General features: G+C 40.1%; 1 protein-coding gene across 3 annotated transcripts in view; it reads right to left on the bottom strand.

Annotated features, from left to right (window-relative positions):
• Positions 1 to 721: 721 nt before the first annotated feature.
• The window catches only part of KLHL17 (kelch like family member 17), a 1,233,332-nt gene continuing 1,208,275 nt past the window's right edge, over positions 722 to 25,778 (bottom strand). For all 3 annotated transcript variants that reach the window (XM_044063097.1, XM_044063096.1, XM_044063098.1), the window contains one exon: positions 722 to 7,054. In XM_044063097.1, coding sequence (XP_043919032.1) covers positions 6,826 to 7,054 — 229 coding nt within the window. In that variant the 3' untranslated portion in view covers positions 722 to 6,825. The remainder of the gene's footprint in view (positions 7,055 to 25,778) is intronic.

A 25,778-nucleotide genomic window follows, 5' to 3' on the forward strand; every position in this document is an offset into this window, starting at 1 on the left:
TGTGTGCTAACCATATCCCTGTCCCCGACTCTAACCATGCACATTACGTTAAGAAATACCTTTTCCTTAATAGCACTGGTAAACAACACAATCTGATGCACATTCACATATTACTAACATTATCCCGTTCTCTAACTCTTACCCTAACCCACAATTGCACACACACAAATCACAAACCATCCCATTATTTAACTCTTAACCCACAAACACTCCTACCCACTTATTTTCATGCATCATATCCCTTTGAAGAAACTGGTTTCAGCAGTTCCTGCAGTTAACATAATCAATGTTTGACATAAAAACAACAATAGTTTAATCAGTTGAACAAATGAATGCTCAACTAATCTGTCTTCGACCATACATACATAGCTACACATACACTTAAAAGAGCTTAAATGGCCCATTTTTCTATTTCCCAGTCAAAGCAGCAGACACCACACATCAAAATGAAACACACTATGAAGAATAACAGATTCTGAGGCTTTTATAATTCTGGCTCATAAATTCTCCTGCATCTTAACTCACCTTTCATTTCTTTTCCACAGCTTTCAGCTTGGATACTCACACTGCTACAGAAAAGTTGTTTGCTTTTTAAATCTTAACTTGAAAAAAAATATATTTACACAGATTTCTGCAGAAAGGGTGATACAGAACCCTCTAAAATTTCAACCATACCCACAAAAAAATCAGAAATTGTTTGTTTAAAAAATAAGTCATTACACACTGATGAAAACCAGTTTATTTTAGATATCACCTTGTATTGCTTCTTTAGTGTAGTGCAAAAATTTAGGTAATGGATCACATAAATAAGCTTACATAAGTTATATACATAAATAAACATTTCACACATCATAAAGAAATGGAATTACACAAAAGTAAAGACCATTCATATCAAACAAACATTTCAACTTAATTTTAAACAGAAAGACAATTATCTTTTGCACTACATTTTGCCATGGTGCAATATATATATATATATATATATATATATATATATATATAGATCGAGAAAGAGAGAGAGAGAGAGATTATACCTGAAGAGTTATTAGAACAGATGGGCCAGTACAAAATGGCAATCCTTGGAAGCCACTTTTGTTTTATAGTTTCACTTCATTACGCAGAGAATTGTGTTACAAAAGGATGGTGCTGTGGTGCAGCAATTGTATTGTCACCTCACAGCAAGAGGTTCTCTGGTTCAATTCCTGGCTGGGGTGCCTTCTGTGTGGAGTCTGCATGTCCTCCCTGCATTCTTGTGGGCTTCCTCCCAGTGCTCCGGTTCCCTCCCACATTACAAAGACATGCATCTGTAGCATTTCTCCCCGGGCCACCGGTGAAAATTGGCTTTGCTCCAAGTTGGACTTTCCCTCTAAACAAATGTTAAATAAATAAATAAATATAGTAACATAGACAATCTGACCACATTACTTCCTTGTAACACATGCTGGATTTTTTGAATAGACAACAGACATTTAAACCGTCTTGGGAAAGATTAAAAATGCAAGCAGAACATTTTTTGAAAAATATCCAAGGATTGCCATTTTTATTTGCACTGGCCTTGAAGTGCTCCAAGGTTTTGCTTAAAAAATTATGTGTTTTGAACCTGGACATTGTTGTGCACAAGACAGTCTTGCCTTGTCCTTAAGCAGTTGTAAACAAACAATACACATACAAGCTTTTCACATTTAGAATAAAAAATAAAACTTCTCAGAAGTGTGTTTTCAGGCTGAATAAACAGCATACTGTTGCGTACAAAGCCCTAAATTATAAAGAGGAAACTAAACATGTGAGTTGAAAGTGGATTTTCTAATTAAGTATGCATATCAGCACAGGTAACATCATGGCTACTGGCCTCAAGTGCAATTAATACACAAAAAAGGTGTGAAGGTTGAAGAGAAAGGCAGAGACAGGATAATGCATTTAAATATATTATACCTGCATTACGAGTCAGAGGTCTGTGGGTTTAGTCCTGTGCTACTCATTCTGGAAGATGGAGGCGGTAATTTTTGCATACTACAGCTGCAAAAGAACCTCTATATAAATCCACATTTACACTAGCATTGAAAGAAAATATCTCAAGTGAATAATGGAAACATTTCAAAAAGGCAAGCAACTTTTTCTTAAAGAGCAGGCTGATGTCTGCTTTAAGACAAGCAGCAAATACTGCAAATGCTACTTCCAGTTTATGAACAAAGCATAACGGGTCCCTGAATGAATGGAACTCGTAGAATGTACAGCTAATAATAACCCTATTTGTTAACCAGGGAGGTTCAATGGACAAACAGTCCCTTTCAGGGGTGACCTTTCTGGTTAAGTGACTTACTCAAGTTCACACAGGAGAAAAATGAGGCCTTGGGGAATCAATCCCTGCACCATAGGAGCTACAGCTTGCAACCTTAACCTATACACCAGGTAAGTACTGGGCAAGATTATTAATTTTATTTCCATACACTCTGTGCCCAATAAATGCTAGAATAAAGGAAAACTAGCATACGTTTTCCCTTTGGCATACTAAACCTCATCAAGAACCAGTCTGGGGGGAGCAAGATAAAAATAATTCACCAGGACAATGTCTGGGCTGCAGTAACATAAAACCTGCAGATAAACGTCGGCCACTCCTTCAAACCAGAAGCTAATGGCTGCATTGTTACCCCTAGAATGAACAGGTGCCTGCTGTGACAGGCATGTGTACTCTAACATCCCTTCTGAATCATTAGTGCTTTAATTTAAGTAGCACGGACTCGGGCAGCAACACAGCTGAATTCAGTTTAGTGCAACCACAGAATGCAAACTGGGGAAAGGAATGGTCAAGAATGTTTGAAGCTCATAACCAAACACACTAGCCAGCCTGCTGCACATGACAATTAAGGAGGAAAAAGGCTATTTATGGCCAGGCTTGTAATGGTCTGTACGACTGATAGCCTAGTATATACCTATGAACTTGTATAGTATGGGTCTTTCATTTTATTTTGCCCAAAAAGGAGAAGCCAGTGTAACGATGCTTAGGAATGGTTCATAACTGTGCCATCTGTGATTCCTGTTCAGTGCCAGATGACGGTTGGTGATTGGTAAATCTACCAACTTCTCTGCTCAAGAATCAGGGGCAAAGCCAAAAATAATGAGAGGAAAAAAGGCTCAAAATCAGAGACAATATTTAAATATTTCTCTATTCCACTTACAATGTTAATACAACCGGTTTTGCACAAACATGCATTTTTTGAAGAACACGGAGTAGTAAACTCTGTCAGGTTTTAATGAGTGACTGTAATCCTCAGTAATTTACCAAGAAAAAAAAAATATGAGAAACAGCCAGACCTGTGGAGAAGGGGAATAAAGTACAGACTACAATGCGGGTGACAGAGTTTGATAAGTGGCTCAGAAATCTGTAGGAGCTGGCTGTGGGGGATGGGACTGAGTAGCCGCTGCCAGCTCTCCCACCAATCAGAAAGGGAGATGGTTCTGGCTTGCTGCATAAGTGACAGCTAGCAACAGCACTAGATGCAGCCGCTACCAGCTCTCCCACCAATCAGGAAGGGAGACTGCTCTGGCTTGTTGCATGAGTGACACCTAGCAGCAGCACTAGATGTTACATCCTGAGGAATTCCATTCTACTGCACCTCAGCTGACAGAGTGCATTTGCAATGCTAAGCCATGGGGAACTCAGCACCTGGAAGCATACTTCACCTCAGCAGTTGGCAACAGCAGAACTTGAAGGAGCTACAGTGGGAGAGGAGGTGTTCGCAGAGGGAGAAAAAAACAAAAAATAAATTTTTTAACGGATAAGGCAAAAATATGCGGGAAAAGTCATGGATGTTATGCAAAATAAGGAACAGCTGAGAGGTATGGTGATTGGCTGCCCATTAACAGAAAGAATGAGCGGCGGATTGACCGCTGTACCTCCCTAGAAGGACATACTTTATGGTTAGTGGACATAACTGTATGACAAATGTGGAAGGGGTTTCTACGCAGATACTGTATGGCAGTATACCAGATGTCTTGCATGTGGATATCACTGCACAGTTACAACTTGAGGGGGATTTCTTCAGAGGTATAGAAAACACTACACCTTGAAAAGGTGACGATGGGGGCAAGGCTGAGTCACTCACCACTGCTAGTGGATACCTGCTGTGCCATTAAAAAATAATACTCTGACCACACAGGTGACCAACCACCTATCTAACAGGAGGGGCTCTAATCCTACAGGCGTATCTTGACATGATGTAGTGTTAAGGCTGCTCACAAAGAAAACAAAAAATGTATTCCTGCTTCAATAAAAGTTGAAATGAAACACAAAAGAGTTGTGGGAGGCTGGAGGTAGCGGTAATTAAAATATATGGTAACATTAAATTTGTTGAAACCAAAGCTAGTGCAGGAAGTGAGATTCTGGATTAAAAATAAAGTAAAACTGTTAAGAAACACATCAGAGAAGTGGATGAGATGTGGCAGTCAGTCAGACTGGTTAATTGCAGCAGAAGTAATGGACCCTTGTTGGATGACAAACACACAATAGCACAGTAAACACATTCAAACCCAATGAAGGAAGAAAATCAAATACATGAAGTACCACCTGATCAGAACACATGATCACATGTGCCTCAACCTGACATACATGAAAGCAAAGCAGAGGGCTCTAACCCAAACCTGTCTTTCACATGCTAGTTAAAAGTACTGATGGGACGTAATAAAATGTACGCATAGTACAGGTCTGCAGTTTTTTTTTTTACAAAATAAAACATATCAGCCAATACATTTTTTTCATGGATAACATTCTTAGTGCAGGTTCTAAACGTTAGAAATGTGTTTGCTTCCCTAACAGCAGGCAGGAATCTCACATCATAAACTGTGTCAAAAAGGCAGAAACAGGCCTACCTACTGAAACTCGTTGTGTAGTTCAACCGTAGCACAGCAGGAAAATAAAAATACCAACCCTGCTTTCATAAAACATTGGGAAATTATGATAATACGGAACACAGATCCCTGTGCAAAATTTCTGCCTTTGTCCTTCCAAACGCATAGCTGTAGATGTCCACACATATTACTTATTTCTTTATCTTTTGTTGTCCAGGTTAGTCCCACTTGGCTACTGGCCTCTTTTCAGGGGAGACCAAAGGTGGTACTTCTAATACTGGGATGGCCAGGGCATTGGGAAACTCTTTTCAATGGGTGCCATGGGATCTTTTACATCCACCTGAGCTACTACCAACTCAAGCAGATGAAATCTTGGTTTAACGTCTCATCTGAAGGACTGATTATTTTACACATCACACTTCTTTCACAGTGGGACTTTGTACACGCTTCAGTCATTTACTATGCCACTTTCAAGAGTACAATTTACAGTCTGTACCACCAATCAGAAAAACTCCAAATAGCAAAACAGAATGCTTCAAAACAACCAATCAGTTAAAAATACACAAGACACTATAACTTGTACTGGCCCCAGATAACTTAAAGTTATATTAAGAAAAAAAAAATAAATGTGTTTACCTTCTGTCTGACAGAAGTAATGTAACAGCTCACAAGATTACACATTGATGAAATGAATATCAGGCAAAACTGTTCTCAGTCCATAGTGATAGCTTAACCAGCAACAGCTTAACAAACAACACTAGTATTTGCTACATTTGTCTGCCATGGTCTGATCTGCATCCCTCCAAAACCTGATAGATTCGGAAGGATTCTAATTTAAACCTGGTCCTTTAGAACTTCCAGCTCTCCATTCATTCATTAAAAAGAATTACAATTACCTGCTAAGTGTGTCTTATAAATGCTACTGGCTTGCCAAAGGTACATGAAATGAAACAAGCGCAGTTTCAGATTTTGCCTACTGCTTGGCCAGTTAATTTACTTAAAGTAGAAGGGCTTGTTGGCTGCAAGAAAGTTTGCACAAAAAGCAGATTGCACACATTTTCCTTTAGTAATGAGCCTTGGCTTCTGGATACTGTCTGGGTTCATGAGTAACTCCATCTCTATCCCAATGGGTTTTCTCCATGCAACCCCCTCTTCTTCCAGCTCCCAAGGAGATGCCACTTAGACTGACTTACTAGAAAACAAAATGCCCTGTAGCTTTATGGTGTTGAGGTTTTCTACCACAGACTCTCTAGTAAAGTAACATTTGGCTGACTTGGTTAATAAAACAAAATAAATCGTTATCAAACGTCTAAACTGTCAGGCCCAGCATCAGTACATACTGGCTGTGTTTTCCTTAACTGTCAGTTCTGCTTTATTTTATAAATTCTATGGCTAAGATAAACAGTTTATAGAGGTAGTACAGTGATTGTGATTGGATGCTTAATAAACAGCAGAAAACAAAGGAGTCATTCAATCTGTTCATCTACAAGACTAAAGATGAAACCTATGACCGGTTCAAAAACCTGTGGTCAGTAATTATTTGGTCCCATTTTGCCACCAAATTGCTTTTTTGTGTACATCACCAAAGTTGCTCTTAGGTTATCATATTTATCAATGAAATGCATGTGCTCATTAAACATATAAGAGGGTGATGATTTTTTTCCTTGTTAAACCAACATGAACTACTACTTAATAAATCAAATGTACACTGTTTTTGAGACCTTCCACTATACTGAACATAAATTAGTAAACAGTAACATGAAACTGTTTAATGGTCAAGTGGTACAGTCACTGTCCAGCTCTCTACTAGCACTACTTCTAAGGAAAGCCTGGAATAATGTGCAGTCAGTCCATACGTTCAGTACAGGACCAGGGAATGAGGGCTGCCAGCTCGCTCAGCTTCATAAGTTAGATGGACTACTTTTCCTTTTTTGAAAAACACTGCAGTCGTGTTGAGGTAAGACAAGATTTGATTCTTTGTCAAAGACTTGTCGAGGAAACTGAAAGGGTTGGAGAGGATGGTGGAGGAAAATTCAGAAGTTCGAGGACTGCCACCCCAACACTGCTCCTCCTAGTAAACATGCACGATGCAGCCACCCACTTGTTTGTGCGGGGGTTGTACTTTTCGATGGAATTTAGGCTAGAGCTACCATCATTGCCTCCCACAGCGTACAGCCATCCATCCATGGCCACCAAGTCATGAGTACTCCTATAGGGAAAATGAGAAGACAAGATAAAACATTTTCAAAAAATGAAGCACATTTCAACTTATCATACATATCCCACACTTTAACATCACAGATACATAAACACAGTTTCAAGCACTTAGACTAAAGTATACCACGGCCAAGAGAAGCGCAACAAAACAATGTAATTAAAGAAGAATACTTTTTTTCTTAAATAAATAGGCAACAGAGTAAAATACACCTCTTTTCAAACAAATGAAGAAATCTTTCCACTTAGCACAGTAAATCTGCATCTGGAAGGTGGCATGGGAACTGGGCAGAGAGGTGAGGGAAGGTGAAATCAAAGGACAGGTAAAGGATGCATTTTCCAGCTTAGCATAGATATTGATACTGACTATGCCAAGCTCCCACCATGTGTCACAGGGTAGGGGGGGATAAGACCTTAAGGGTGAAACTACAGATAGCAGGGCTCAGAAGTACAGAGAGGGGGTGTGACTGGACGGTTGGGGTGGTTATGGACCCAAAAACTGAGAGGAAGTATGACTTGTATACAGTCATACCAAACGTCAGCTGTATCCAATATGCTGATGACTCCACCCTGATTTGCTCAGCTACTTCTCCCACAGACCTGAAGGTCGCTACCCAGTCCACCTTTAATACCACAGAAAATTGGCTCTCTGAACGTAGATTGTTACTAAATCCCAAAACAACTAAAATGTTGTTATTCTCTCCAACTCATAGGTCTGCTGCCTTCACCTTTACCATAAATGCAAAAGATGGGACAATAATTTCCCCTGACCCCTCTACAAAATTACTAGGTGTCGTTATTGACAATAACCTAAAGTTTGACCTACTTGTAAATCAAACAATCAAGAACATCAATAAAAAACGTGGGTCACTGTATAGAATAAAAGCCTTCCTAACCCCTCCAGCTAAGATGGCTATAGCTCTCTCTCATCTACTCTCAACACTTTTATACACCTCCCCCCTTCTCTCCAATCTAAACAAATCTGTACTAAATAGACTGTCAACCTGTTACAATCATATTGCCAGGTTTGCCACTGGAATGCCTTTTAAAACACCACTGCATCAACCTAAAACAGCTTGGGTGGCTAGAACTTCCCAGTCTCATCCAATATAACCTGCTGATCATGGCTAACAAAATCCTCTATAACCCAGATAACACACCAGCCCTTCAAAATATTATCACCCCCCACAACAATCTAAGACTGCTTCGATCCTCGAACAGACAATCAAAATCAACAACGCCGCTGGAGATGCCCTCTTTGCTAACGCTGCAGGCAGAGCCTGGAACTTACTTCCAGGTGATATTACTTTGCTTTCCTCCCTAGGACAATTTAAAACTAAACTCAAACAACATATAGCATTTAACTGGCTTTGCCATTGCAACAAGTCCAGGTAACTCTCAACATGAATGTGAATAACACAACTATTTTTTGTTAATTTTCTCCTGACTATAACCAGGTGTATCTCATTGTCTGTCTATGTATTCATTGGTAATACTACTTATGTACTCTTGTTTTACTTGTATTATTGTATCTGATAACCTGGAGCTTATCTCCCCGGGCCTCCACTGAAAATGGACATGGCTCCAGTTGGACTATCCCGGTCAACAAATGTAAAATAAAATAAAATAAATAAATAAAAAAGTAGAGTACATAAGGTGAAAGGGGAGTTATGATGTAGAAATGGGCAAGGTGAGTAACAAATTATAGGGGGAATCTGTATATTTAAAAAAAAAAAAAACAAAAGAAAAGTTTTAGTGTCTTCAGTCAGACAAGTGTTTTCTACTACGCAGATATGTTTGACCATGATCTGCATGAATGTGATTTGATACTGGAAGTGTATAAGTGATACAACATAATAGCTGCATTCCCATTAATTACACACGCATGTTATTTATGTGTGGGCTCAAAAATGCCAATTAAAATCTATATTTGAAATATTCCAAAGTTAGCCCATTTACAAAAGAAATGACAAGCCACATACTCAAAGTAACATGAAAGCAGATGTGTGCAGCAGTAAATACTCACCCTTGGACAAAAGATGTACTTTTATGTGCTTGTACAATTAATTTATTAAAAAGATATTTTAAATAAATGAATCACATATACAAACGTCTATACTTCCCCGGGTGTCTGATGAAACTGAGCATTTCCATTCCCAGACAGACCTTCCCGGTAAATAAAACCAAGTAAATAAATACATCGGGCTGTAGTAAGGACACAGGCACGTGTACAGTAGAGAGTCGCTTACCAGAAATAAAACCAAGTAAATACATACATCGGGCTGTAGTAAGGACACAGGCACGTGTACAGTAGAGAGTCGCTTACCGGAACTAATTGGGACCAAGGGTAGTTCAAATAAACTGCTCAGATAATAAAACATAAAAAACCTAAAATCTTATTTTTTCTGCACTCAGGGAATACACGTTTTAACCATTCGGCAAGTCCAGTGGACAATAAAGAATATTTTTCACAAGCAAGCACAAGCTAATACATATAACATTTACATATTCAGACTTTATGATTTTTCCTACCCCAAAGCTTTGGAAAACTGGATTTGGATAATTGATGTTTCAGATAATCGACGTTCGGATAATCGACTCTCTACTTTAGTTCTGACAGCATGCTTCCATTTAGTTTCACCTTCATAAGTAAACAAAGCACTTAAAGACAGCAGTCTTCATACCCTGTCAAAGACTACTTTATTTACAGAAGACTGTTACAGAAAAACGTCTGATCAGAAGTAATTTTCCAATTACTACAAAGAATACCAATAATAAACAGTCAAGATAACTGATTGGTAGTATTTTCACATTATCAGCAAGGTAGACAAGTGTAAACTCAGATGTTCCCATGGTAAAATTAAGTAATTAAGAAATCCCTGCCATACGTCTGAGATCTGGGGTCATTCATTTTTGTAAAAGGATAAGTGAACTGGTCCTAAAAACTGTCCCTGGTTTTCAGATATGTCCTGATTTTATCCTGACTTGCATCAAGTTACATTTTCTAGTTTTCAAATAATGTGTGCCAAAACAAATCATAATTTTTCCAGCGAATAAACTATATATTTAAATACTGCCTTTCATTACTTCAACTATTTTAACTTAGTCTGTACCTCTTTAGCCAAGTAGAGAGCAAAGCACTGGAATTCTAACAAAAACTGAACAGTAAATATTCACTTCAAATCCACCATAAGTAAACAAGTGTTCTTTTTTTTCATTTTATCATCTTAAATGTATTAGAAGAAATGCAGGTCTCTGACAAACATGAAAGTTGGAATAAAACATTACAAAAGCAAGAAAATAAAAGAAACAGGAATAAGTATGATGCAAATGTCTGTAGGAATAACCACTTGTTTATTTATTGAATTTGTTAACCGGCATAGTTCAACTGAGCCAGGGGCCCATTTTCAGTGGAGACCCGAGCAGAAAAGCTTCAGAAGCATTATATATTTTTACAATAAAAATCAAATCAAAAATAAAAATAAGAGTAACAAATTAAACCCGCCACGAAACATAATAAGAAAATCAACAGTTAGACATTATCTGTACATAGATTGTATTTATTACTGCTTGGTAGTAACTTGATTAAAGTGTAGCTATCATTCTAAGTCTTTTGGATTAAGCACTTGGGCTTCAGACCAGTTATTTTACATTAAGAAGGTTCGTGGTCTGCACTCTTGTGGGAGGAGAGGCTGGACTCTACCCTTCTGAGCTGGGAATTTCTGGTTAAAGGCTTATCTTACTGAAATTGGTACACCTTGTTTGCTGTAGCATAGACTAAATCCAGGCCTGCTGAATCTAGCTTTGTTTGTATGCTTGTTGTTTGCTTGCTTGTTATTTCCCTGAAACACTAATTCCACCTAAAATGCGGCTTTTCAGTGCTTCTGTGGATCCCTAGTGATATCTGCATTGCTTACTGTACTTATTTCCTTCTTTCACTTGAAAGAAAGTTACTGTTTGTCATTTTTGCATTTAAGTTACCTGTAACACATTGCATTTAAGTTACCTGGCACTTGCTCACTAAAGCAATTATATAAGTCAGCACTAAAAAATTAAAAGCACTACACCCTCACAAACTCCCCTTGAGTACCTTGTTCCCCATTAGCCCTTTTTTTTCAATTCTAAAGGAATTCCCAATACTATTCTAGCATGTCCAAAGGTCAGTTGTCAATCTCCTCTCTGGTCCAGCTGGTGAATCTGGGAATCTTGAGGCAATGTTACAACTGCCTCATGTACATAGACAACCCTCTCCTCCTCCCAACAAATTCCAACACATGTGAGAGATGCAACCATATAGCCATACTGGAGGCTAAGCTCTCTCAACTCAGTACTGGCAAAACCAGTCAGGAGGAGAAGGAAACCACACTCACTACAATTCCAGTCTCACATAGACCAACCAAGACAGCAAACCAAACACATAAACACACAAAAACATACTTGGAGGCTCTAAATAAAAATCTGCCTAAGCAGCAGAGACCTCCAAAGCAGACACCCAAGCAACCGCTAACCCAAAACAAAACACGTGCAACACATAGCTCACAAAGCCAGTGTGCCGAACAGTCACAGCCCTTAAGGCTAAACAACACACCTGATACACTTGTAATAGGTGACTCTATCGTCAGGCACACTGACGTCCCGCTCACCAGGCTGAACAAGGAGAAGGTCACGGTGAGCTGCCTGTCGGGCGCTAGGATCCGCCACATAACACAAGCACTCAGGTCACTCCAAGGCAAGTACAAATATGACTCAGTCATTGTCCACGCTGGTGTGAATGACCTGAGATGTACCTCCCTGGACTACATGAAAAGAGACATAGAGGAGCTCTCTGAGCATGTAGCCCAGGCCGGTATGACCCTGACCTTGAGTAGCATCTTACCCTCACCAAGAATGATGCCACAATATGAAGACAAAATGATCAATTTCAACAATTGGCTTAAGTATTGGTGTCATTCAAAGGGGATCCAATGCCTGTCAGCCTGGGATGACATGCTCGACAAGCCATGATGCTTCGCTAGGGACGGCTTGCACCTGTCACCTCTGGGCTTTCAGATATTGGCAAAGGCTCTTGCTACCCCCATAGTGCCTTTTTTAGGCAAGGCTCAAAAGACAAACCCACCTCCATAGGTATCACAAGGGATAAGAAACTAAGAGTAATGCTACTCAATGCCAGAAGTCTAAACCTCAAGATGCACGACTCAAACTCTCCTTAGCATGGAGAACATCGATATCTGTGCAGTAACAGAAACCTGGTTCAAGGCTCCCGAGAGCACCCCAGCACTACCAGGTTATACCTCATACCATACTTTTCGGCCCCAAAACTTGGACCGAACCACAAAAGGAGGGAGTATCAATATTCCAAAGATACCCACACCTCCAGGTTGGTGGCACAGCACAAAGCATCAGAGACTATCCATGTGCAACTAACAGTGGGTAAAACTGCCTTCCAGTTTATAGCCTGCTACAGACCACCCTCCCAAACCCATGAACCCCACTCGGCCTTCCTGAGAACACTGGAAAATATGAAGGTCTCTCCAAACACCATTATATTGGGTGACTTCAACTACCCAAACATAGACTGGGAGCATTACTCTAGCTCCAACACCCTAGCTCAAAGGTTCCTAGAATTTATAAACTCAAATGCTATGGAACAACTTGTTACCACTCCCACAAGAGGGGAAAACATACTGGACCTGATCATCACCAACATGGGGACTCTATGCTCCAGACCAGAAGTGTATCCCTCATTGGTAAGATCAGACCATAAACTAATCTCACTGGATATTCACATCCCGACTCCACCCCCTGCCCTGAAAACCACAGTGAAAAACTTCTCTAAAGCAAATTTCACACTCCTCAAAACCGAGATGGAATCCTTCAAAGCCCCCGGGCCTGTGGAAAATATGGCCCAGACCGCAGAATCCTTTATAAACGCATTCTATGAACACCTTCAGGAATGCATGGATCATGCAATCCCAAATAAAACCAAGACCCAATCCTCCAAAGGCAGACGTCCTGTCTGGTGGACCCCAGCCATAAACAAACTATACAATAGAAGGAGGAAGCTACTACATGATAGAACAAAATCCCAAAAAGGGAAGGCATCTCTCATCAGTATTAGCAAAAAACTACGGGCACTCATAAAATTGTCTAAGGCCAGCTTCGAAAGAAATATTGCACAGGACACTAAGGATAATCACAAGGCTTTCTTTAGTTATGTTAGGAACCTGGGTGGGAATTCCCAGATATGCTCAGAATTAGTCCAAAATGAAAAAAAATACACCAAACCCACAGACATTGCCCAACATCCTAGCTGACAGGTTCAGCGCAACCTCCCCCCCTCACCAAAAGGGCAAACATCTATCCCAGCAGAGTACTGCCCCCCTGACATCTCAGATGCTCAGGTAAGAGCTGCCCTCTCCAAAGCAAAAAACACAGCATCAATGGGACCAGACGGTGTCCCGGGCTGCGTCCTACATGAACTTCAAGAAGAGCTAAATCCAAACATAAAACTACTGTTCAATCTCAGCCTTACTACAGGATATGTACCCAAAGAGTGGCGTACAGCAACAGTGGTCCCTCTCCACAAAGGTGGTGCCTCAACAGATCCTGGAAACTATCACCCCATAAGCCTGACTAGCTTGGTCTGCAAAGCTATGGAAAGGATCATCATGCACCTCATAAATAAAGATATTGGGGACCTACAGACAATGGATCCTACCCAGTTCGGCTTTGTTAAGGGCAGATCCTGCCTCTTAAACCTGGTTGATTTCTTTGAAACAGTCACCAAGGCCATTGACGAGGGGAAGGTGGTCCACACAGCTTACCTGGACCTCGCAAAAGCCTTCGATACAATACCCCACTCGGGCATTATAGATAAGCTCATCAGCTTAAATATAAACCCCTATGTCACTAGATGGGTTGCAAACTGGCTCAAGGACAGAACCCACATGGTTAGAATTGCTGGAGCCATGTCAGACTCCAAACCAGTTACAAGTGGCGTCCCACAAGGCTCAGTCCTGGGACTTCTCTTGTTCGGTATATATTTCTCGGAGGTACAGGCCAACATGGAAGGACTGTGGCTGACCAAGTTCGCAGATGACTGCAAACTGGGCCATAATCAACTCTCCAGCTGACACAAGCATCCTCCAAAAGGGCCTCATAGAAACAGACAACTGGTGCCAGAGCCATGGCCTCAAGCTAAACGCCAAAAAGTGTATAGTCATCCCCTTTGGCAGAAACAAAGTGCCCACAAATTACCACATAGGTGGTAATCCATTAAGTACAGAAGAAGTAATTAGGGACCTGGGGACCCAAGTTGATAGCAATCTCTCATTTGACAACCACGTGGCCAAAGTGGTTAGAAAAACATTTTATATATCCCACCTAATCATGAAGGGATTCACATCTAGATCAGGGGAGGTCATCGTGCCTCTTTACTCATCCCTCATCAGGCCCATAATTGAGTACAATGCCCCTTTTGGGATGTACCTTACCAGACACCTGCAGCAACTGGAAAGACCCCAAAAGTACCTCACCAAGAGGATCAAAGGGCTCAAACAGATGCCATATGCTGCCCGGTTAAAGAAACTCCAGCTGTACTCAGTGGCATACTGCCTGCTCAGAGGCGATCTGTGCCTGACGTATAAAGCTATTTCCAACCCGGAATTAATGGACATGCTGCACCTCAGAAAATCCAAATCCCATCAAGCTACGTGCTCGAGAGACTTGAACCTCAGCACTGAAATAAATAGGACATGCTGGAGGGACAGATTCATAACCCAGAGGCTCCCTTCACTCTGGAATAAAATCCCAGTCCAGGTTAGGCATTGTCCCTCAATGACTCTCTTCAAGAGGAATCTTGATGAGCGGATGCGAGATCGTAGGTTTACCCCGGGTATCACTTCTGTGTCACTATTAGACAGAGGCACAGTATACTAACCTCGAAAAAGGGCATAGCAAAATTAATTTAAAATGGGTGGCGAAAGCCAAACACACTCTGGCTAGGCTTATAAATGCCCTAGGGCAGATAGCCTAGTATGAACCTATGAACCTATAAATAATTGACAGGTCTACAGAATATGAAGTACATGCAAATAGATAAACCATTCAATCAAAAATGTTTTAAATAAAGATATATATGAATACATATGCTATGGAAGTGAGGAGAGAGGGAGGTATAAAGGTATACGAGGCAAGTACAAATAAGTAAAGAGAACATTAGGGAGAAGGATTTACAGTTGAGAAGAGGCTAGATCAAGTGGAGGTCAGACAAGAGCAGGACGTGTACTCTGAAGAAAAAATTAAGTTATTTTGTGAACAGGTGTTTTTGATGAATGCTTCTTTTGTGTTTTGAGGGGGTGAGTTCCAAGCATGTGCAACAGAGTATTTGTACAGGGACTTTCCTATATTTTTATTGGGTTTATATACGTCAAGGAGGTGTTTGCATGAAGTACGAAGGTGACTTATTACATCCGTAATGCAGGTCACACATGCATGCCTGGTAGGAATGTGGCTACTCTGGCAAAACTCTCAAGACACGACCAAGTTACTATTACATGTGGGCATAAATAGAACTTCTAACAACTAATTATTGGTGTAATAACAGCATAAATCAATGTGAGCTACTGCACATACAGCAAGCTATTTACTATAGAATAGTAATGCATGTCACAACAAAATAATGTTAAAACTGTTGTTAGTAAGACTTACAGTATTTAAACAAGATCACTATAAACAAAACTTCTCTAATGGTAATAATATATAACTGCTTCCTCAGACATAAAACTGAAATCTAGTCCATAAATATTGATAGCAATGACCAGAAGAACTTGATGACAAATAGGATCATACGTAAATACTAGGCTATCGACCTGCAGACTATTACAAGCTAAGCCGATAATCAGAGGTTAGAGCCAGACCCTGTATGTTATATCTGTGAGGTAAAAACATTAACTATTATGCCAATCCTCACCCCAGAAAAGTTACTAAATGTTAGTTTATTAGAAATAACACCTACTTCTAATTGGAAAAGATTAACCGTACTAGTTGGGCAGTATGGTAGCTCACTAATTAAGTGATTATGATCTCTGCTACGTAGCTCCAAGATCTGACATTCAGTCCTGAAATCCAGTCACTGCCTGTGTGAAGTACGTATGTTCTCTGCATGTCTGCAAGGATTTTCTCCAGGTACTCCTACTTCCTCCTCCCTCCCAAAGACATGTTGATTGACAAGCTACTTTAAACTGTCCACAAATGCTGCATTTAGCCTTACCTTTATAACTCGCGTCATGGCTAAAAAAAGGTCTGAAGACCATTTCACTTCTCTTGTTAATTAATAAAATTAAAATACATTAAATAAGTAAACTTTATAGAAGGACATCCCAAAGACAGTGGCAGCTGGTGACTTTAAAGCAAAGAGGTGGGGGGGGGGGGGCTGCATGAAGCAACAGAATGTGTGGGGCTGTATTACAGCAGGTCAATAACCATTGCCTGTGATGAAAAAACAGATGGGCTTTTCATTGTCATCCATAGACTGCCTCAATACATACCTACTCATTATAGCCATTTTACTGACAAAATAAACCTAAGATGTCCAAGCTGTAGTCTGCAAGTCTTAGGTAAAATGGAGCCCTAGACAAAGGACACCCACATACCTTGCACTCCCCCAGTGTCCTGTCCTGATTTCTCCTCATTCTGGCCTCACATCATCCACAAAGAGTATTTCCTTCTTGAGTTTTTATACTTTTATCTTACTTTTTAGCTTCCTCCATGCTTTAAAACTCTATAACTGTCCAAAACACTTCTGTAATTTAAGCTGGAAAAAAGTAACTCAATTAAGCCAGGGGTATGAGGGCCACTAGGCCCCCAGAGTTCTAGATGCTCTGAGGTGCATCCTAGAGCTTTTTTACATGCTTTTGATTTGGATGACCATAACACAAATAAAAAAATCATAAGTGAGGAAATATATTCAGTTTTGTTTTCCTTCAAGGAAGTTGTGCCTAAAGCTTAATGTTCAAAGCTACGAAAACGGTAGCTCCCAATAAACTGAGAAGATAAATGCAAGTTGCATAAATCCTACCTGGCAATAGTACCTCCCTTCCTACCCCTCCAAAAACATTATCTTCAGTGTATAACTCTGCTGTTAGACTGGGAAGAAATGTATAAGAACTAATGGCCAGAGGCATATATTATAAAGAGGAAGGTCTGGAAGAAGAAACCAAGGCACATGGATAAAATCCACACAGAGACAGGAAGTAGACGTACATACACACAGAAGGAATGAAGAGCCAAAAACTCAGTGGAAGAAACAAGCACCGTTAAATAGCAGCAATGCATAAAACAAATCTCTGCCAACGGTCAGTTCCTACTACATACATCCTGCCTAGACCACTTAGCGAGTACAATGCTGATGTTCAACTGTGATAGAAAGTGAAAAAAATAAGTACACTACTTCTGCAAAGCCAGAATAACAATGGTTTATTTGGTTTGCTATTGAAATTTCAAGAGAGCTTTGGTCGACCAATAAAAAAGGTCGACTCGAAATGCTGAATACGGAATTTCATATAGTAACATAAAGCGAAAATGAATACATTTACCACTGTGGTTCGATGTATGACATCACTCACCTCCTGCTATGCACATTAATGTACCGTTGAACTCTATGGTCAACGGTTACTTCTTCTATTTTGCAGAGGGGCTATGCCCCCCTGCACCACCCCTGAACCCCTTGCACATTAAATATACCAACTCGGAGATCACACTACAGTGAGGAACTAGGCTAATTCCTTGTTCCTCACTGAAGCGTGACTCCCTGTGAACCAGAATGATCAACCTGTACTACCCGTTCGCTGTAGTGTAAGTAGATCGATTTTGGGCTGACATTCTGCCAACTGGGGAAACTGCCTTTCGACCATATGCCAGTCGACCGATGCAGTTTCAAACTTGTCATAGTAAACCGTTTATTTTTAACAATTTTCATTTACAGACAAACTCTGTACCCAGCAATTAAAGCAAACTTTAGTTACTGAATACACCTCAGATATCAGAACATAATAAAATAAAAACAGTTGGCCAACTTTATTTTAATCCCCTCAAATGTACAGATGTGACCATCAACTACAACCACTTGTGTGACTGCGAATGGATTCCTCACGTGTGATTGTGATCAAATAATGAATGAATGAATTAAATGCACACATAACTGCTACGCAGCAATTTATCTTTTCAGTTCACTGTGGTCAGAATACAGGGCAACACACTGCAAATTCCCCCACCACATGTTTGAACTTCTTATCATCATTCAGGAAAAAACGCTAAAAACTTATAGCAGTCAAAGGACCAAAATCAGCAACAGCTACTGCCTTTAAATACTTAGAGACTTTCTAGAATTACAGGCTTTGCATTAGCAGGTGGTTTTGAAGACTGTTATCTCTGAAACTCAAAAGTGCGCCATCATTTAGTGGCTGCAATCTTTACTGATATGCCAGAAAGAACACAAACTTTACGAGGAACAGACAAAAACATGACACACAAAATCAGAAACATTCAGCAAGAAATAAGGACAGCTAAGAGTGGTCAACAAAGGAATAAATAAATCTATTCCACCTCACCACATGCACAAAAATCTGAACAAAGATTTAAGTCATTTGTATGACTGTACTTCTCAGACCTTTTCATTGCAACTCAAATAAATGGATATACGTACATAACAAAAAAAAAGCCATACAGGAATTTATGTTGACAGCTGGCTGCTGTCAGAATACAGTGTGCAACTCACTGTCCTTCCCCCAAATACACAATACCGCTCAACATCCTATCTCATGAAGCAAGGAGAAAGCTAAAATAATGGTGGACAATGGACCAAAATTACATATACATAGTAACCATTCTATCATAACAGGCTTCACATCCACATGCTTTTTTGAATGTTGTTAAAATCTTGAAGCTCAAATATATGTCACCACTATTTAGTCTCTGTACATTTCACTAATTTGCTAGAAAATCCACAAACTGAACAGCTGAGCGCATCTACTCCCCCACATACATACATAGACAGTCACGCAGACATTCTCTCTCTTCCTCTCCTTACTATGTTGGTAGTAGCGGTCAAACTGTCTGTAAAAAAGATATGGATGTGTGTGTGTGTGTGTGTGTGTGTGTATGTATATATATATATATATATATATATATATATATATATATATATATATATATATGGTTCTTTTGTGTATGATGCAACTGTCCTAATGTTGAATGTAAAACACCAACAAAATAAGTTTGATTATACACAATAGCAAAAAAAAAAAAAAAAAAAATGAAACCACTAATATCGAGAAATTAAAACTATTTCTCCTGATATTAAAAGTAAAATTAAAAATAAACCCGCCCATAACACTAGCCTCAAATTTGTCTGTATAGTGACAGCGTTACAGGAAGGTTTTAATGACATTAAGGTGTAGCGTTAGGGCTGGGGGAAGGGGCAGTGTTATGGATAGGGTTAACACCCATTACTAAACAGTGAGACTAACCTAGTCAAAGGCTAAATAAAAACATGTGTGTGCAAGCGCATGTGTGTATTAGAGAAAGACAGAGTGTCACAGAGGTGTGGGAGAGTGGGAGGCACAGTTCTCCATGTGGAGGGCACAGGGGGACCTGCCTCCTCTTACAAAAAAAACTCTTAGGATTTTTGCATTTTGTTTGATCAGTCCATTTTTTGATAATTCTGACTTGGCAAAATTAAATTCAAACAAAGAAAACTGTGTGTGCATGAGTGAGTGAGTGTGAGAGAGAGAGTGTGTGTGTGTGTGTGTGTGTGTGGTTTCTTACTTGCTCGACGTGTAGAATTCTCAATTTTAATACCAAGAAGTTCAGAAAGTCTCTGCATCCACCACTACTTGTATGAAAAAATGCTTCCTCGCATTACTTCTTAACCAACCAAATTATTTAAATATATATATATATATATATATATATATATATATATATATATATATATATATATATATATATATATGGATCTATTTGAGATGATCAAATTTTCAGAATATTGAAACCTACTCCATTGCAACCACAGCATCAAATACTGCATCCGTCAAAAGCAGACTGCTTAGAATTTCAAATCATTGAATGCCATCATCGGCCAGCAGTTCAGACATCAGCAGAGCCTGATGAAGGAAATAAAAATCTTTCAGAGGATCAGAAGTACTCCTAACTTAAACTAACCAACATTAACAACAGTGGAGAAACCTACAGACAGAATCCAGCAAGTGAAAAAGTAAAACACCTATTACAATTTATATAATATATGGCCGGCAAATATGTATATGCAAACAGTATTAAACTCGGACGTCTGAGCTGCTGGCTGACTATGGCATTTGATAAGCTGAAATTCAAGGAAGTTGGCTTTTGATGGATGCAATGTCTAATGCTCTGCTCTCAATGGAGTATATAGCGATCATCCCAAATACACACACACATACACATATATATATATATATATATATATATATATATATATATATATATACACACATACACACACACACACACACACACACACACACACACACACCTAAACTGGGCGAGTGACCTGAACTATGAACCTTTTTCAGCTAAAATCTGAGCCATAAGGCTTCAACAATGCAAATATATTTGAATGTAATGTAAGATGTTGACAAAACCATACAATATCAAAGTCAAAGCATGAAAATCCAGTAAGGACAAAGGTTAGGATTCAGAAAACTCACTTACATGGGTGCATAACTTCAACACAGCAGAAATGAAGAGCTGTAATGCAGACAGATACAGCTTTAACTATGCAGTAGAAGCAAAGCTGAGCAATGAGGTAAATACGAAATTTGCAGTGAATAACAGAACAGTGCCATGACAGTCGCATGACCCAAGAATCCAGTAGCACATGCTCATTCACATTCAATGACATGTCACTATAGCACAGCTAAAACGCTCAGACGAGCACACAGTAAAGTCCCTACTGTCTTTCCATTATAAACAAGAAGGAATGGGTGTTTAGGAACAGGCAGAAAGAGAAAATAAATAAGCAGAGGAACACCCAGATGTCAAGGGGAAAAGAAGACCGGTATGGGGGTGGGAAGCAAGCATTTAATTTTTTTTTTCAGGACAGGTGGCCTTTTTTTATATTTTCAAGAAAGGTAACATGTGAAGGCAGCTTGGGAAAGATATGAGTAGGAACACGGGTATATGGATGGCAACAGGGGTAGGCAAACATAAAAGGCAGACAAAAAGGACAAAGACCAACAAGTAAGTTGCTGGCACAAATGAGAAGGGAAGCACAAAAGAGAAACAGACAGAGGGAGAACAGCTGGTGATGGGTAGGACTGGAGTACAAAATGGACACACAAGAAAAGAGAATACCATGATGGGGCATAGGACAGGGTGATGGGTGAATACAATGCTGCACAGAGTGAACTCTGTGACCACCTTCTTGGCTGAACCCAGCCACCGCTGGGTAGATGGTCAAAGCCAAGGAGTTGTGTGACTTTGAGACAAATGAGGACAGACTCCGGCCTGCCAGTCCACCAAGACCATTACCAAACCCTCTACTTTCAGCTGGGTGACATACCAGGACCACTCCATAATGCCTACTAACAGAACACCTATACCTCCCACTGGAGGCAGACCTGAAGGTCACCCCTGCTGGATAAGACAAGTTACACTGCACAAAGGTGCACCTGGAAACTGCTGGGGACCCAGTAAGTGATGGAAAGGGCAGTGTACAGTGTGGTGGTCACTGTTGTACCACATCTATTGCCACAGTCAACAATGAGAGAAAAACAAATGCAACAGCAGCTATCAGCAATGTCTGCTACACCGAGTGGCAGTAGAGTCTCTGGAGGAGTAAAGTGCAGTTAAGTATGCAAAACAATACGGAGGCCTGACACAAACAAACTACAGCAGTGTGTGTGCCACAAGGGACAAGACTAAATTTCATCTGCTCTAGTGTCCTATGTATAGAGTATTTCCACAGTCCATGAATTACAAACAGGGTGACAAAGTGGAGGTAATGTTGGGCTGAACAAGTCCCTAAAAATGAAGTGCCAAGAATAAGAGCAGACCAGGAGGTGGCAGGCACTGCCTATCAAATACTGCCCTGCATGGTACCAAAAAACATGCCTTACATCCAAACAGAATTCCAAAATTAGTTCACATGAGGCACTAAAACCCAGTGGTAATAATGTACCATGACATGTAACAACCACCATAACGTATCATCTGCCATCCTCTCAGATGCATGCCTGAGGTATGCCAAGTGTAACTACCACAGGCAGAGTTGTAGAAAGACCAGTGTAAGAGTAAGCCATGACAGCCTGACCAGAGCAATGTGTAGCAATGGCAGGGGGGACAGATATGGATGTGGCACCAAATGATGTCAAGCAATCCTCTCCAAAGTACACACTGACACTTGTGATGATGATGGCACACCCACTATCAACCAGTATACACTACCATGACATTGCAAGGAATCCCTAGCAGAAGGCTGAGAACTACAGCAGTTCAACCTGCACTTACAAGGTATGTGACATATAAAATAAATCAGAGCTGCAAGCAACAGTTTAAATAATTACTAATAATTCAAACATGGACAGTGAAGAAGGTGTCTTAACAGATATGCAGCTGTAATATCAATTTCATGTATGTACCCTGAGGCTTGGGCAGTCTTGCTTTAAGCCTCTGGCACATCAACCTGTTTCCGCTATCTCATCAGGTGTTGGAAAAAAAAAAGGAAATAAACATGCCCCTGAACACCATGCGGTGCATATGGCTGAACAAGAATGCTTAAAAGTATAACCAAACACAAGTCACTACTATTTAGCGTGGGACTCTGGCTAGCCTCTCCCCAGTCTCCTCTTCCTTCTGGCTGAGAATCTTACAGCAGAATCTCATTAGGTGTCTGTAATGATGCTGACACGTCTCACCAGAGTCCATGGCATCACTCATCACCCGGGCAAGGCAGTGTTAGCCAGACATTTTGTATCATCTTGTATCAAGAGCCCACATACAAGTTCCCCAATAGGAATCACTGTAGTTTCAGGGCAGGCTCATGATAGTGCCAAAGCAAGACACAGAAATATTTTAGTCTCCCTCTTACACCACATGATAGCCCTTCTGGACTCAGCCACTTCAGAAGCCATGACGACTTCCCAAGTTGCTGTCAAGATGAAAATGGTGCCAGACCTACAATCAAGCACAATGTGGGAATCACATGATGGACACTAACAGGCAGTATGGCAGTTCAGTGTAGTCCAATGCCACTACACAACAGCGTGTCAACAAGACTGCACTGGGGGAGGGGCAGCCATGGGAGTCCACGACACATCAGCCCTGTCCACACCACTTTTGCATCCACAGTTGTCACATGTTTGTTTTCTTTACACTGTGCTTTACTTGTATTCTGCTTTTAATTGCATATTAAAACTTGAAAAGAGACCGCAGTGGTGTCTCTTGTGAGTCAGACAGAAATTAGAATAGGTCAATTAAGGAGTCTCACAGAAGTTAGAACAGGTCAGTTAAGGTTAATCATCTGTGAACTGAGGAGGTGGAGCTAGGGACTAACCCTTCCAATTTAAGGGGTAAAATAAAACATATCAAAGTTTACTGGAAAAAGCTCACCCAGACTCTGCCACAGCTTTCTGGGAGGGAAAGGTTAGCTTGTTTTTGATTTCTTGTACTTTGTATTACTTTATTGCCTTTTTCTGTTTCGTATACTGTGATCTGTTTTCTTTACACTGTGTTTTACTTCTATTCTGCTTTTAAATGCATATTAAAACTTGAAAAGAGACCACAGCTGTGTCCCTTGTGAGTCAGACAGAAATTAGAACAGGTCAACTACGGAGTCACCCCAAGTTAGACTAGGTCAGTTAAGGTTAATCATCTGAGAACTGAGGGGGTGGAGCTAGGAAATAAACCTTCTATTTAAGGGCTAAAATACATTTCAAAGCTTTACTGGAAAAAGCTCACCCAGACCCTCCCATAGCTTGCTGTGAGGGAAAGGTTAGTTTGCTTTTGACTTTGTGTACTTTGTATTACTTTATTGCCTTTTTCTGTTTTGTATTTATTTTTATTTTATTTACTTATTTTACATTTGTTGATCTGGAGTGTCTGGCTGAGCTATGGCCTTTTCTCAGCGGAGGCCCGGGGAGAAAAGTTCCAAAGATATACAATGCAATAAAAATAACAATACAATACAAATTAACAACTAAGCTATTTCTCATCACTGTGTTTAACTTGTATTCTGCTTTTAATTATATATTAAGTTTTGTATACTGTGATTTTTCTTTACACTGTGCTTAACTTGTATTCTGCTTTTAATTGCATATTAAAACTTGAAAAGAGACCACAGCTGTGTCTCTTGTGAGTCAGACAGAATAGACATTTTTTTCCCCACAGCTGTTGTGTTCTTAAATGCCATTGTCTTTCTAGTTGCCTGCCCCTTGTGTTAATTTGACCATACATCTCCTTCCCTCTCTCTCCTTTCACTGGCTGGTGTGAGTAAGCACAAAATTATCATTCTGTGAAATCACCCCCCTTCGACTATTTACATTTATTGGGCATCCCACTGTATTCCATAGTACCAGAATACAAAAGTGGCCATGCCCTTTCAATATGTCTTGCTCTTTTAAAAATAGTGTCTCTCCACTGCTTACCCACTTTCATATCTAAGTGCTTAGTGCACACTGCACTGTTTAGGATAAATCATTTCTTTTTCATCACCACCAGTTATTGGAGAGCCCACATTCTGCCTCTCAGTAGTCATCTTGGGATTAGTTTTTCTGTTTTCTCCTGGTGAGAGAAGGAGCACAGGGACAGTATTTCTTGGAGACTGCTGATCACCAGAAAGACTAATAACTGCTTTACAGGTGACAGCTTGGAATCTGTACTTATTTTCTGCTCCTGGTGAGAGAAGGAGCAGAGTGCACAGATTTCTGACGTTTTCTGGCTGGAGAGTGAGTGTCTGTGCTTGATGTTCCTAATTTGTCTGGTTGCTATTCAAGACATCTACCAGGAAATGGCTACTAGTGTACAGACACTTGCATCACCTGGAACAAGACTGTGGATCACCAAACAGGCTGTGGCCTGCTTCTCATCTTGGGGTTGGTGCTAACATTTTAGTTCTGGTGAGAGAAGAAGCAAAGGAGCACTGTACTCCAACAGAGTGAAGCTGTGCTGATGCTAGCATTAGTAGTACCAGGCAAGAGACATTCTTGTGACTTTCCTCTTTTCATCATTCTTGGCAAGTTAATTCTTTGTTTTCAATAAGTACTGCTTGATTTCTTTCTACCTTCAGAATATCTGCCTAAAAACTTCAACCTTAAATTTTCTGGCTCTATATATTAGTTTCTCCTCAAGTGTTTGGCTGTGTTCTGTACAGACTCAGACACCTTGAGTGACATTGTTCCTTAAACAGCACAACTGAAATTTCTCCAGTACCTAGTTGCACATAGGACTAGTTTACAGTGACAAGCACTGTCCCAATAGTTGCAAACTGGATACTCCTGACAGTGATTAATATTCTCATTCCAACTGTCTAATCAATAAAAAAGGGTCTGCGGCCATGGATATGAACGTTTCTACTGTCTCCGTTACTGGCCTGGTGGATATAGGCATCCTGAAGCAATGTAGAAATTGCCTCATGTTTACTGACAACCAGTTAATTCTCAAACAAACTGATATGTATGTGAGAG

The sequence above is a fragment of the Protopterus annectens genome, chromosome 2.part1 (genome assembly GCF_019279795.1).
Source record: "Protopterus annectens isolate FY-2018-M chromosome 2.part1, PAN1.0, whole genome shotgun sequence".
Taxonomy (NCBI): domain Eukaryota; kingdom Metazoa; phylum Chordata; order Ceratodontiformes; family Protopteridae; genus Protopterus; species Protopterus annectens.